Below are 12,500 nucleotides of genomic sequence, written 5' to 3' on the forward strand. Positions count from 1 at the left end.
TCGGCGAATAGTTGAGTCCTTGGAGAAGGCTCTTACTCACATTATCTCACCGTATTCAGGTGTAAAATGAGTACCTGACCGTTAACAGCGTTGTCTCTATCCGGTAAAATTGTAACATCGCCTGACGGGCGTTATGTCCCGTCCTAAATGTTGAATGTTGCTGTTGGCCAGGGACCCCTTGTAAAGCGCTTTGAGCACATTTAGTGGATATTGCGCTATATAAAAACTCATTCAAAAATTAAAAAAAACTAGACCACATAATGGCCGCACAAGAGGTCACATAACCATTAGGTGGAAGCATCAATAGGCTTCAACAGTCATGACGTCACTTCCCTCTTAATGACGCATAGTAACTGGTTCTAAACTATCGGAACAATGGCGGATGCCCTTATGATATATTTCTCCGACGAGCATAGAAGTATATCCAGAGGAGGAAAACATTATAAATCTGATTATGTTTTGAATTTTATACATTCTGATCACATGACATGTGAAAAATTTCTAGCCAACATGAAGAAGAAAAAGTACCAATTTTCTTTGTTTAGAACCACGCTGCTCGCCATTGCTGGGCGACGTGACAGACTATTGAATCGTAGCCATCGTTAACTTATAGATAGTATGCGCTTGGCTAAGAAGCTCATAACATTGCCATCCGGAAGTATAACGGACCAACACACAAAACTGTGTGTATCCATGAACGTTTATAGTCAGGTTAATAGTTCAGTGAGCATTACTCACAAACGCGGATGGCAAAAAACAATAACAAACACATGAGTGACGTCATCTTCGAACTATCTATAGCTTGACACTGACCAAAAAATGACGTCAAAATGCCAGTCTTTGGCCACAAAAGAAAACAAATCGTGAGTTGCATCGTGGCCTTCGTAAAGTTATGGCCTGACACTGACCAAAAAATGACGTCAAAATGCCAGTCTTTTGCCACAAAAGAAAACAAATCGTGAGTTGTATTCAATAGTTTAACCAATGAAATAACTTGTTTCCATGAGCTCCACTAACGACAACTCACTAGGCGGTGCAAAAACCAAATAATGACGTCAAACTGCCAGTCCTTTTGGATTTCAGTATCAGGCTATAACATAACGATGGCTACGGTTGTATGCAAAAACCAAATATTGACGTCAAAAGACCAGTCCTTTTGGGTCTCAGTGTCCGGCTATAACTTAACGATGGCTACGGTTGAATCCAATTAACCGAATCCCGCTTTGCCGGTGTCAGCAGTAATAATGATTGTTCACTCATCATGCCGTGACTCAAGTGTTTGGGTGAATGAGGTCAAGTAGTATTTTCAATGGAGTATCTCGTGTGCCCGTGACATGTGTGCTGCTGATGGCGCTGATGGTCAAGATCTGCCTCTTCTTCTATCTATCTCCCACGAAACAAACACGGCGTTACGTCGCGTCACGTGTCACATATCGTTTGGGTTCGATTTGCATTCCCGTATGGATGCGATGCGGTGTGCTGAAATACTCAAAACATCCGCCAGACGGATATAAAGTATTAACACACAAAACTATGTGTAACATTGAACGTTTTATACTCCGATTGATAGAATTAATTAAGCACCACCCACAAAAAAAATGGCTAAAAACAATAACAAAGAGCTGAGTGACGTCAATTCCGCTCGAGCGGCACTTCGTTGAGCCCGCGTAGAAGCATAAAAAAACCCCCAAAAAACATTGATACATTACTGAATTTTAAGAGAGAGAGAGAGAGAGAGAGAGAGAGAGAGAGAGAGAGAGAGAGAGAGAGGAATAGAGACAGACAGAGAAAGAAAGGGAGAGAGAGAGAGAGAGAGAGAGAGAGAGAGAGAGAGAGAGAGAGAGAGAGAGAGAGAGAAGAGAAGAGAGAAGAAAGAAGAGAGAGAGAGAGAGAGAGAGAGAGAGAGAGAGAGAGAGAGAGAGAGAGAGTCGGAGATACAGAGAGGGAGAGAAATAAATGGTAACAATTGGTTCCATCTTGACCCTTATAGTTCTGACCTATTCATCTTCTAATCTAACCTTGTACTCGACTCGACGGCATCTGCTCTCACCCACGCCCTTTTCATTCACATGGAGTGACTTTCTTCTGTACCCTAAGGCCTAACCCCAGCGACATCTATATGAAGTCCTAGCCTAACCCGCATCGGAGACTGACTCCGACGACCCGGCACTGCCGTCCTCTGCCGTCTTCCGGATAAAGACGTCGGGCACGGCCAATATACTAAGAATACAGAGAAGAGTCGCTTGGCCTACCCATACCAAGCACCTAAATTTTAAAAAAGGCAGAGGACGTCGGGTGCTTGGTATGGGTAGGTCTAAGCGACTCTTCTCTTTATTCTTAGTATTTTGTACGAACGCGATGTCTTTATCCGAAAAACGGCAGAGGACGGCAGTGCCGGGTCGTCGGAGTCAGTCTCTGGTGTGGATTAGCCCTTAGACCGCCTGTTTGTGATTACTTCTCACTAAATTTTGTGTACGGATAATATGTTAATTTGACTGGGTGACGTCGTGAGTATTTTATCTAAACGCATAGCATTCATATCGAACTGCTCTCACTCACGCCCAATCTTTCGCATTTAGTGGCTTTCTGATGTAAATACTTATACATCGTTCCTCTAGCAACTGCTACGCATAAATATTGCACGACACCTTCGATGTGGTGAATAAAAGCTTGATTTTTAAAAAAATATAATAAATAATTACGCAATATACATTTGTCGTTATCAAAAGCGCGTTACAAAGGGCCCCTGGCTACCAGCAACATTTAATATATAGGACGGGACATGACGCCCGTTAGGCGATATTACAATTTTTATTTGCGGGCAGAGGCAACGCTGTTGACGGCCACGTACTCATTTTACACCCGATTACGGTGAGAGAATGTGAGTAAAGAGCTTTATCCACAAGGACTCAACTATGCGCCGAGCGAGGTTTGAACCCAGGACCTTCCGATCCGAAAGCGAGTGTCATAACACAAGACCACACAGCCGCACTAAAAAAAAATTAAAACAAAAAACAAACACGTATTTAAACATTTGGCCAGAAAACTCGTCCTTCAAATATCGATCGATTTAAATGACTCTCATCTTGGCAAAAACTCTCAAACCCGGGACTTCGCCGAAACAAATATACAGTCTCTGTTCTCTCAACCGTTGTTATCCAGGCCTTACTCATCCTTTCTTTTATACTCCGATCGACGACAGCATCTGCTGGTATTCACATAATGTTATACATATCTGATCTTCCGTCTTAAAGAGTTGGCCTTGTCGGCAGCTCACCCGATAGACAACTCAAAAGATAGTTCGAAGATGACGTCACTCAAGCCTTTGTTATTGTATTTTGCCATCCGCGTTTGTGAGCTATTCTCACTAAACTGTATTACCCCGACTATAAAAGTTCATGATCACAATGTTTTGTGTGTTGGTCCGTTATACTTCCGGATGGCAATGTTATGAGCTTCTTAGCCAAGCGCATACTATCTATAGATAGTATACACTTGGCTAAGAAGCTCACAACATTGCCATCCGGAAGTACAATGGGCCAACACACAAAACTCTGTTTAACCTTGAAGTTTTGTAGTCTGGATAATACAGTTAAGTGAGAATATCTCATAAACATGGATGGCAGAGCATACTAACAAAGACCCCGAGTGACGTCAACTTCATTATCCCAGTATCTTCCTGAATCCAGTCTGTCGCTGGCATTGGCTTAAAATAAATAACTGAACAAGTGTGTAGGAAAGGTACCAGACAAAATAAGAAATAAAAATACAAGAAAAAAAAACCCATCCCAAAATCTCAGTCGACCTCGACTACTGGGGATGGAACCTCAGACCTTCTGATTAACGGACAGACGTGCTACCATTGCACCATAGAGCTTCCCGATAGTTGGCACAATTTCAGTACCTATATTCTTCACAAGGGAAAATTTTAATACCTATAATAATAGAATACCGGTAATCAGAAGGTCTGAGGTTCGATCCCCAGTCGAGGTCGACTGATTTTTTGGGATTTTTTTTTCCCTTGTATTTTTCTTTCTTGCTTTGTCTGGCACATTTCATACACACTTGGTTAGATCTTTATCTCACACCGGTGCATGTTCCTTAATTTTTTTAAATTTGGCATTGCCTTAAAAGTATCGCATTGTCTTAAAAAGTAGTGGGGATGACTATGACAGAAGGAGTAGGATGATGAGGAGAAGGATGATGACGACGGTGATGACTATGATAATTTGACGATGATGATGATGATGATGATGATGATGATGATGATGATGATGATGATGATGAGATGACGGTGATGATGATCAGGGATGTAAATCTTTCAGAATTATTAGGATTTCCTATTTTTCAGACATTTTCTAGCTTCCCCAAACAATTTAAATATTTCTTAATACCTCACTACCAACAACTCTTGTGATAAGAGATACTGCTGTACATATAGAGAATTTGTAGTGAATATCCATTTTCAATGTACTGAAACACTTAATTTACACTACTGTTGTGTCAGTTATGATTATACGTGTATTTAACCATTCAACTTATTTCCACGACAGCTTCCGAATTTTAATTCGGAAGTACTAAGGATTGATAGCGTTCGAATTTCCGAATTTTCCTAATTTTAATTCGGAACTAGATTCACATCTGTTTTGTAAACAAGGAGGGTTATTTTTAGTTTACCGGAAGCAAAACATGGGCTGCAGAATCGAAAGTAGAAGATGGTGGATATATATCGAGTATTCATGACTGAGTTCTGAGTTGTTGTTACACTTTCTTCCTAAGGCTCAATTGGAATGTATTTCTGTTTCTGTAAGTAATTCCTGTGTGTTGCAATTCATTTCAGTCATAATGAGTCTGAAGATACATTTCCTTAGCCTTGGTCTTTCTGAGAAATTTCTATGGGGTCTCATTTCTGGTTGAGACTGCCAAGAACGTTTGACTGTGGTGGGGGAAAAATCAAATTTGTTTGTTCTCATTGAAAGTAAAGGGCTTTTAACACGATTCTAAACCTAATGTAGTATTTTAATTGTAATGTACTTCTTATTGCCTTTGTTATTAGCAGAAGGGTTTGGGGCCTGAGAAAATGATAAATATCTGGAGGTGACCATCTTTCCAATCTCAAAATTGGCCTTAGTAATGATATGGCTGTTGAAATTTGAGTACGAGTTTTTATTATTGTCAGATTCATTTAGTCATTGGGGGTAATATTTTGACCTGAATATAATTTTGTTATAAAAGTTTAGGTGTTGGATTACGTGCAGTGAAAATAAGTTAAGAATTCCAAAATTCTGATTTTTTTCAGTATCCCAAACTAATTTAACCCTGTTTAATCCATAAAGATAAGGATAATACTAAATTAATGGGCACTGATTTAAGCATGAACAACACCAAATAATGGTATTTCCTCCTGACAAAAAGGAGACATAAATCATTAAAATCCATCCATAAACAAAATAATTTAGATTTTATTCTGAGACTTATCACTCAAAAGTCCTAAAAATGTTGTCACAATCACAAGGCCATTTATCACCTCATTCCTGGTGTGTCACTTGAAGTTTAGACTATTGAAATGAGCTCGCAGAATTTCAGAATTTTTTTCAACTTTGCATTTACATCCCTGGATGATGACGGTGATGATGTTGATGACTCTGACGCAAAACGAATTGTTTTACTTGTAATAAATTTCCGTCGCTATAAATATCTACTACCACGAGGTAAATATTTTTTTTAAAAAGATAATGTTAACTATTATGAAATATGCGTCTTTATCTTGTATGTACTTTTAGATGAATGATAAGCCTTTAATATCAATTGATGATGCCACTCTTGTGTCATCTAAATAGTATATGTTATCATTGAAAATGAATGGTAAAGTCACTATAAATAGATAGGATATTTTGTTGAATGACGCAGTCAGTGTACGAGATAATTGTTATTAGTGTACACATCATTCTGTTGTTCTCTGGATACCCCCCTCCCTTCTCAAAAAAAAAATTAAAAAATACACGTATTTAAAATTTTGGCCAGAAAAAAACTTCTTCTTCTTCTAGGTTCCATGCCTGGTCCAGGCTTCGGATACTGCATGAATCCTCCCTGTCGCTTGCTTTTTCAAACAGCTCTTGGATTGTTAGGTTGGTGAAGCCCTTCAGTTGGTCTATGAGTGTTTTTCTTTGTCTCCCCCGGGCGCGTTTACCAGGTATTTTTCCACAACTTGCCAGGTATTCATTCTTATCTTTCCTTACTATGTGTCCGAAAAAGGATAGTTGTCGATCCGCTATTAAGGGCATTAGTTTCCTTTGTTGGTATGTTTGTTTTAGCACTTCTTCGCTCGTTTTGTGTGCAGTATACGATATTCTCTGCATCCTTCTCAAACACCACATTTCAAAACCTTCAATGTAAACTATCTTTCAATAAAATATCGATCGATTAAAATGAGCCCCATCTTGGCAAAAAAAAAAAAAAAAAAAAAGAAGAAGAAATTCGAACCAGGGACCAATGACCCTCATCTTGGCAAAAATATCTCAAATCTGGGACTTTATGTCCGTGTGTGTTTGTTTTGTTTTGTTTTTTGTTGTTTTTTTTTTGTTTGTTTGTTTGTTTGTTTGTTTGTTTTTTTTTTTTTTTTTTTCGTTTTTATTTTATTATTATTATTATTATTATTATTATTATTATTATTATTATTATTATTATTATTATTATTATTATTTTATTATTATTATTATTATTATTATTATTATTATTATTATTATTATTATTATTATTATTATTATTATTATTTATTTATTTATATAATTTTTTTTTTACAATATGAGGATAATCTTAATTGATCGATATTTGAAGGACGATTTTCCTGGCCAAAATTTTAAATACTAGTTTGGCTTCTTTTTTTTCCGAGCGCGGTTGCATCATTGTGAGTCATGAAACGTTATTTATGACTCATTACACACTGTACTTTTATTACAGTGATAAACCTAGTGTACCAAAAAAAAAGTGTATATAAAACTGTATTTAAAAAAAGAAGAAGGAAAAAAAAATTAGAACAAAATAAATACGCGGATACGAAACGTTTTGAGTTTAGTATTTGGATCTTTTTGCAGCTGTTGGTTGGAGTCCCTTTTGGTGACGGTTTTCCTACTTTTAGTTTTCAGAAATGATGAACTAACTATGACTGAAAGGTAAAATCAGAACGTTTCTTGTTGATTCATCATGCACCCTCTAGTTGTTATGCGGATTTAAAATTTTACTTTTGTGATTTGATTACTCAATTTAGATATTTCGATTGGGAAGTTTTATAATATTGTGGTTTGTTCACGACCTAAAAACGTCAGACCGAATAGTTATGTTATGGTTTGTTTACTGTCAAGTCTTCGGACCGAAAAGAACTGGTATGAATTGTTTACTACCTAAAAACTTTAGACCGTAAAGTTCTGTTATGGTTTGTTTACTACCTAAAAACTTTAGACGGAAAAGTTATATTGTGGTTTGTCTACTACCTAAAATCTTTGACCGAAAAGTTCTGTTATGGTTTGTTTACTACCTAAAAACTTTAGACGGAAAAGCTATATTGTGGTTTGTTTACTGTCATAACTTTGACTTTGAACCGAAAAGTTCTTTTGTGGTTTGATCTCTTTCGAAAGTTGTATCGAAAATAATTTAGCTTGTTCACTTCGAAAAGTTGGATAGGTAAATTATGTTGTTGTTTGATGATCACTTTCAAAAATTGGATCAAAAATGTATGTTGTGGTTTGTTTTTGTTTGTTTTTTTCAATTTCAAAACTCCGATTGAAAATTTCTGTTGTGGTTTGTTGTTCACTTTCAAAATTTGGATCGACTGTTTTAATATCTTTCAAAAGTTGAATCCAATAGTTCTGTTTTATCTTGGTTGGTTTTTATCAATCCTGTAAAAAGTCTCAAGTTTTTAAGAGTTTTTGACAATTTGAGGGTCATTTTACACCCATGCATTGTCTTTTGTAAAGTTGTGCGGCTATGTGCTCTAGTGGTATGACACCCGCAATCGGATCGGAAGGTCCAGGATTCGAATCCCGCTCTGAGCCGCCCATAGTTGAGTCCCCTTGGAAGAAAGCTCTTGACACATAATATTGTCTCGCCGTACTTGGATAGTGTAAAATGAATACCTGGCCGTTATCAGCCCGGTCTCTGTCGGGGGAAAAAATGGTGATATCGCCTAACAGGCGTCATGTCTCGTCCTACATGTTAAGCTTTGCCGTTGACTAGGGGCCTCTCGTAGAGCGCTTTGAGCACATTTAGTAAATATTGCACTGTATAAATGCTCAATTTAAAAAAAATATATTTATGTATTTATTTATTTATTTATTTATTTATTTATTTATTTATTTATTTGGGGGCTGTGACAAGTGTCCAGCCAAGTATGATAAAAATGTGTCTGTTTACCTCGCTCACCACCGCCTCATAATTTATCCTGTACATCTATTCGTATAGGGTTGGTGGGGGGGGGGGGGGGAACATTATTCCATACAGCTAATGTTAAATTTTCACGAACGGGCACAGGATTAGATACTGGCATATCTAAAAATTATACAAGTACTTTTGTTACAGATTAATATACGAGTAACTTGTAAACCCTATATATATATATATATATATATATATATATATATATATATATATATATATATATATATATATATATACTGGTTAATTGAATGATTTATCTACTCCAAACAGATAATATAAATTTGTTTATCGTTGCGGACTGATAAGAGAACAAAATTCTTTAATGCTTTAGTAATATCCAAAACTAGAGATCGTTTTTTCCTCTGGATTATTCACTCATTGTGTCACAACTGGATAGAAGAAGATTTGAAGGAAGACATACATTACTTTCATTTTTAAACCAAAGAATTCATGATAGAAGTTTTTTTTTTAGAGATTACGGAGTGCCTAAAAATAGATACATCGTGTTTTCCTTGGAAGTAATCAATTCAACTCACAGGGTTAGAGGTCATTCGACTGGCCTCGTTCCGAAGTCAGCGGACATGAGTGCGCCCAATGGGAAAATAATGGTAAGATTGATTGAGATGAAGTATGTGTAGCTAAGGAGTTTGTTTTGTTTTTTGTTTTTTGTTTTTTTTTTGGTCGTGTTCTGTATGGTTGTTGTGATATGTCAGCTGGTGTTGTTGTTGATGTTGTTGTTGTTGTTGTTGTTGTTGTTGTTGTTGTTGTTGCCATTGCTCATATTGTTTTTGTTATTTCGGATTATGACATATTCTTTCATTTTTAACCATGATATTGTGATAGATATGTTTTTTTTAAGAGTTTACGAGTCTAATTTGATTACATCTGTTTTCCTTGAATACATCATTCACTTCTCAGGGTTAGTCTTCATCTCCTCGTTCCTAGTCAGCGACTGTGCCGCCCATTGAATATTATCGACTTCTGATTGATTTGTTTTTAGCTAAGGTTTTTTTTTTTTTTTTTTTTTTTTCTTTTTTTTTTTTTCTCTTTTTTTTTTTCTTTTTTTTTTCGTTTCTTTTTCTTTTGTCTTTCTGTTTTGTTCGTGTTTGTCTCTTCTTCTTTTTGTTGTTTCCTTCTTCTTTGTTTCTTTTCGTTTTTTCTTTTTTTTCTTATCTTTTCTTGTTCTTTTTTTTTCTGTTTATTCTTATCTTCTTCTTTTCTTCTTCTTCTTCTTCTTCTTCTTCTTCTTCTTCTCTTCTCTTTTTCTTCTTCTTCTTCTTCTTCTTCTTCTCTTCTTCTTCTTCTTCTTCTTCTTCTTCTCTTCTTCTTCTTCTTCTTCTTTTTCTTCTCCTTCTTCTCTTCTTCTTCTTCTTCTTCTTCTTCTTCTTCTTCTTCTTCTTCTTCTTCTTCTTCTTCTTCTTCTTCTTCTTTCTTCTTCTTCTTCTTCTTTCTTCTTCTTCTCTCTTCTTCTTCTTCTTCTTCTTCTTCTTCTTCTTCTTCTTCTTCTTCTTCTTCTTCTTCTTCTTCTTCTTCTTCTTCTTCTTCTTCTTCTTCTTCTTCTCTTCTTCTTCTTCTTCTTCTTTCTTCTTCTTCTTCTTCTTCTCTTCTTCTTCTTCTTCTTCTTCTTCTTCTTCTTCTTCTTCTTCTTCTTCTTCTTCTTCTTCTTCTTCTTCTTCTTCTTCTTCTTCTCTTCTTCTTCTTCTTCTTCTTCTTCTTCTTCTTCTTCTTCTTCTTCTTCTCTTCTCTTCTTCTTCTTCTTTTCTTCTTCTTCTTCTTCTTCTTCTTCTTTCTTCTTCTTCTTCTTCTTCTTCTTCTTCTTCTTCTTCTCTTCTTCTTGCTCTTTTTCTTCTTTTTTTTTTTTCTTTTTTTATTTTTTTTATTTTGGTATTTGTTCTTTTTTTTTTTTTTTTTTTTTTTTTTTTTTTTTTTTGGACAAGGGTGAGAACCCTTAACAGCCACACCATCTGACTTCGTAGATGAAATTTAAACTGCAATTCCATTTTGTTATACGATTCTGTTTACTTATAACGTCCATGCCCATCAATTGGATCTTCTCTTTTTGTTTGTTTTAACTATTAAGTTAACAGTGTTGTTGTCCTCGTCGGAGAAAAAAAAAGTACAATATCGCCTAACAGGCGTCATGTCTCGTTCTACATGTTACATGTTGCTGTTGGTCAGGGACCATTTGTAAAGCGTTTTGAGCAAGTTTAGTGGATATTGCGCTATAGAAAAGATCAGTGTTAATATTAATATATATATATATATATATATATATATATATATATATATATATATTGCAAAACAACAGGGTATTTAAAGATCCTTTTACCTATGAAATCCTTCATGATTAGGAATAGGATGTTTAAACGTTGTTATTTTTTTCTTCGAGCTTCCAGCCAGCAACAGTTGCATTATATTATCCACGTTAGAATAAAGTCGAACTCCACTTGGAGAGGGTTAATCGCGTGATCCTAATTCTTTGAGTAACCGTATCGGTATGATGGTATCTTTTTCCTTATCAAAGGCAAAACCACCTGAGCTTGCGATAACGCTTGTCTGTGGTCGATGGATTTTGACTGTCAATTCTCCTCGTCCCTTATCAGCCGTGTTGTCATCGAATAGCTTGGTGTGACACACTTCTTATAGATAGCACGAAGTTGACGTCACTCTGGTCTTTGCCATTGTTTTTGCCACCCGCGTTTATTAGTAATTCTCACTAAACTCTATTAACCAGACTATAAACGTGCAAGGTTACACAAAGTTTTATGTATCCTGACCTCCCATAGCGGGCAGGGAGGTACATACTGTGTCTTCTATCCCCTTATATTATATCTGTTTTCCAACTTGCTTTCTGTCTTTGTCTTGGAGTGAGATTGCTTGGTTTTGCCCTAACCTTGGTCGGAGTCTTTGGTTGAGAGGGAAACAGTCGAATGTATAGTTATTGCTTTGGGAAATGATATTTTTTTCCTTGTAAATCATCTCTATGTTATGTACTGTATTATGTTTTATTTACATGTTATATTTGATTTGTTAACATTTGAGTGTATTCCTCTTAGTGGGGACCTGTGCTTGTGTCTGGATGAGACTTTTATGTGATCTCAACCTAAGTACTTTGATGGTGTGCTCTTGGAATCTTCATCTGTTTCCTATTTGAACCAATTCCCCTTTGTCTTACCTTTTCTTGGGTGCTTTAATTGAATTCTATAACTTTTTACCATCCCATTCCTTCCTTTTTACTGGCGCTGATATGACCTTAATGTGTTGCAAGCGCCGTAAAACCCTCAAAAACAAAACAAAAAACAAAGTTTTATGTGTTGGTCCGTTATACTTCCGGATGGCAATGTTGTGAGCTTCTTAGTCAAGCGCATACTGTCTATATTTATAATACGTCAACCGTCAACCGCCAATCTTCGGATAGGACATGCCTTCTGCCAATAGCCTTCAACAGTCGTGACGTCACTTCCCTCGTAATGACGCATAGTAACTTAATAACTGGTTCTAAACCTTCGGAACAATGGCGGACGCCCTTATTAAATACTTCTCCGACGAGCATAAAAGTGTATCCAACGGAGAAATACATTATGCATTTGATCATGTTTTGACTTTTAGACATTCTGATCGCATGACATGTGAAAAAGTTCTTGCCAGCATGGAGAATGAAAATTACCGATTTTCTTTGTTTAGAACCAAGCTGCTCGGTGCTGGGCGGAAGTGACATTGTTATCTAATAGCACGTCGGATACATCGCGAAAACAAATTTGATAAATAAATAAATAAATTCCCTTTATCCATCCCAAAGGGGAATTTTGTCTTTAGGGTCTATTCCAAGGGAAAACTGCAATAACCCAGGCGTTAGCCGCAGCGCAGCGCTGCAAAAGTGAGCAAAGTCGAGGTGACTTGCTCAAGGCCGCGCACGAGGCGGTTTGTCGAACCGTTGCCATCGTTAACATATAGATAGAATGCGCTTGGCCAAGGAGTTCACAACATTGCCATCCGGAAGTATAACAGACCAACACACAAACTCTGTGTAACCATGAACTTTTACAGTCTGGTTAATACAGTTTAGT

The 12,500-nt window shown here is 36.5% G+C and overlaps 1 protein-coding gene across 9 annotated transcripts in view; it reads left to right on the top strand.

The window, feature by feature from the left end:
- Nucleotides 1-12,500, top strand: part of LOC144956633 (ras-related protein Rab-32-like) — a 271,216-nt gene that overhangs the window by 62,928 nt on the left and 195,788 nt on the right. For 6 of the 9 annotated variants that reach the window (XM_078887269.1, XM_078887270.1, XM_078887266.1 and 3 more), the window contains exon 2: nucleotides 8,704-9,041. The exons of the other annotated variants lie outside the window; for them this stretch is intronic. In XM_078887269.1, the coding sequence (XP_078743395.1) occupies nucleotides 9,015-9,041 (27 nt within the window). In that variant the 5' untranslated portion in view covers nucleotides 8,704-9,014. The remainder of the gene's footprint in view (nucleotides 1-8,703; nucleotides 9,042-12,500) is intronic. 9 annotated transcript variants of the gene reach the window in all.

This window comes from Berghia stephanieae, chromosome 11, assembly GCF_034508935.2.
Source record: "Berghia stephanieae isolate SIO BIC M18660-M18661 chromosome 11, UCSD_Bste_1.3, whole genome shotgun sequence".
NCBI classification, from domain to species: domain Eukaryota; kingdom Metazoa; phylum Mollusca; class Gastropoda; order Nudibranchia; family Aeolidiidae; genus Berghia; species Berghia stephanieae.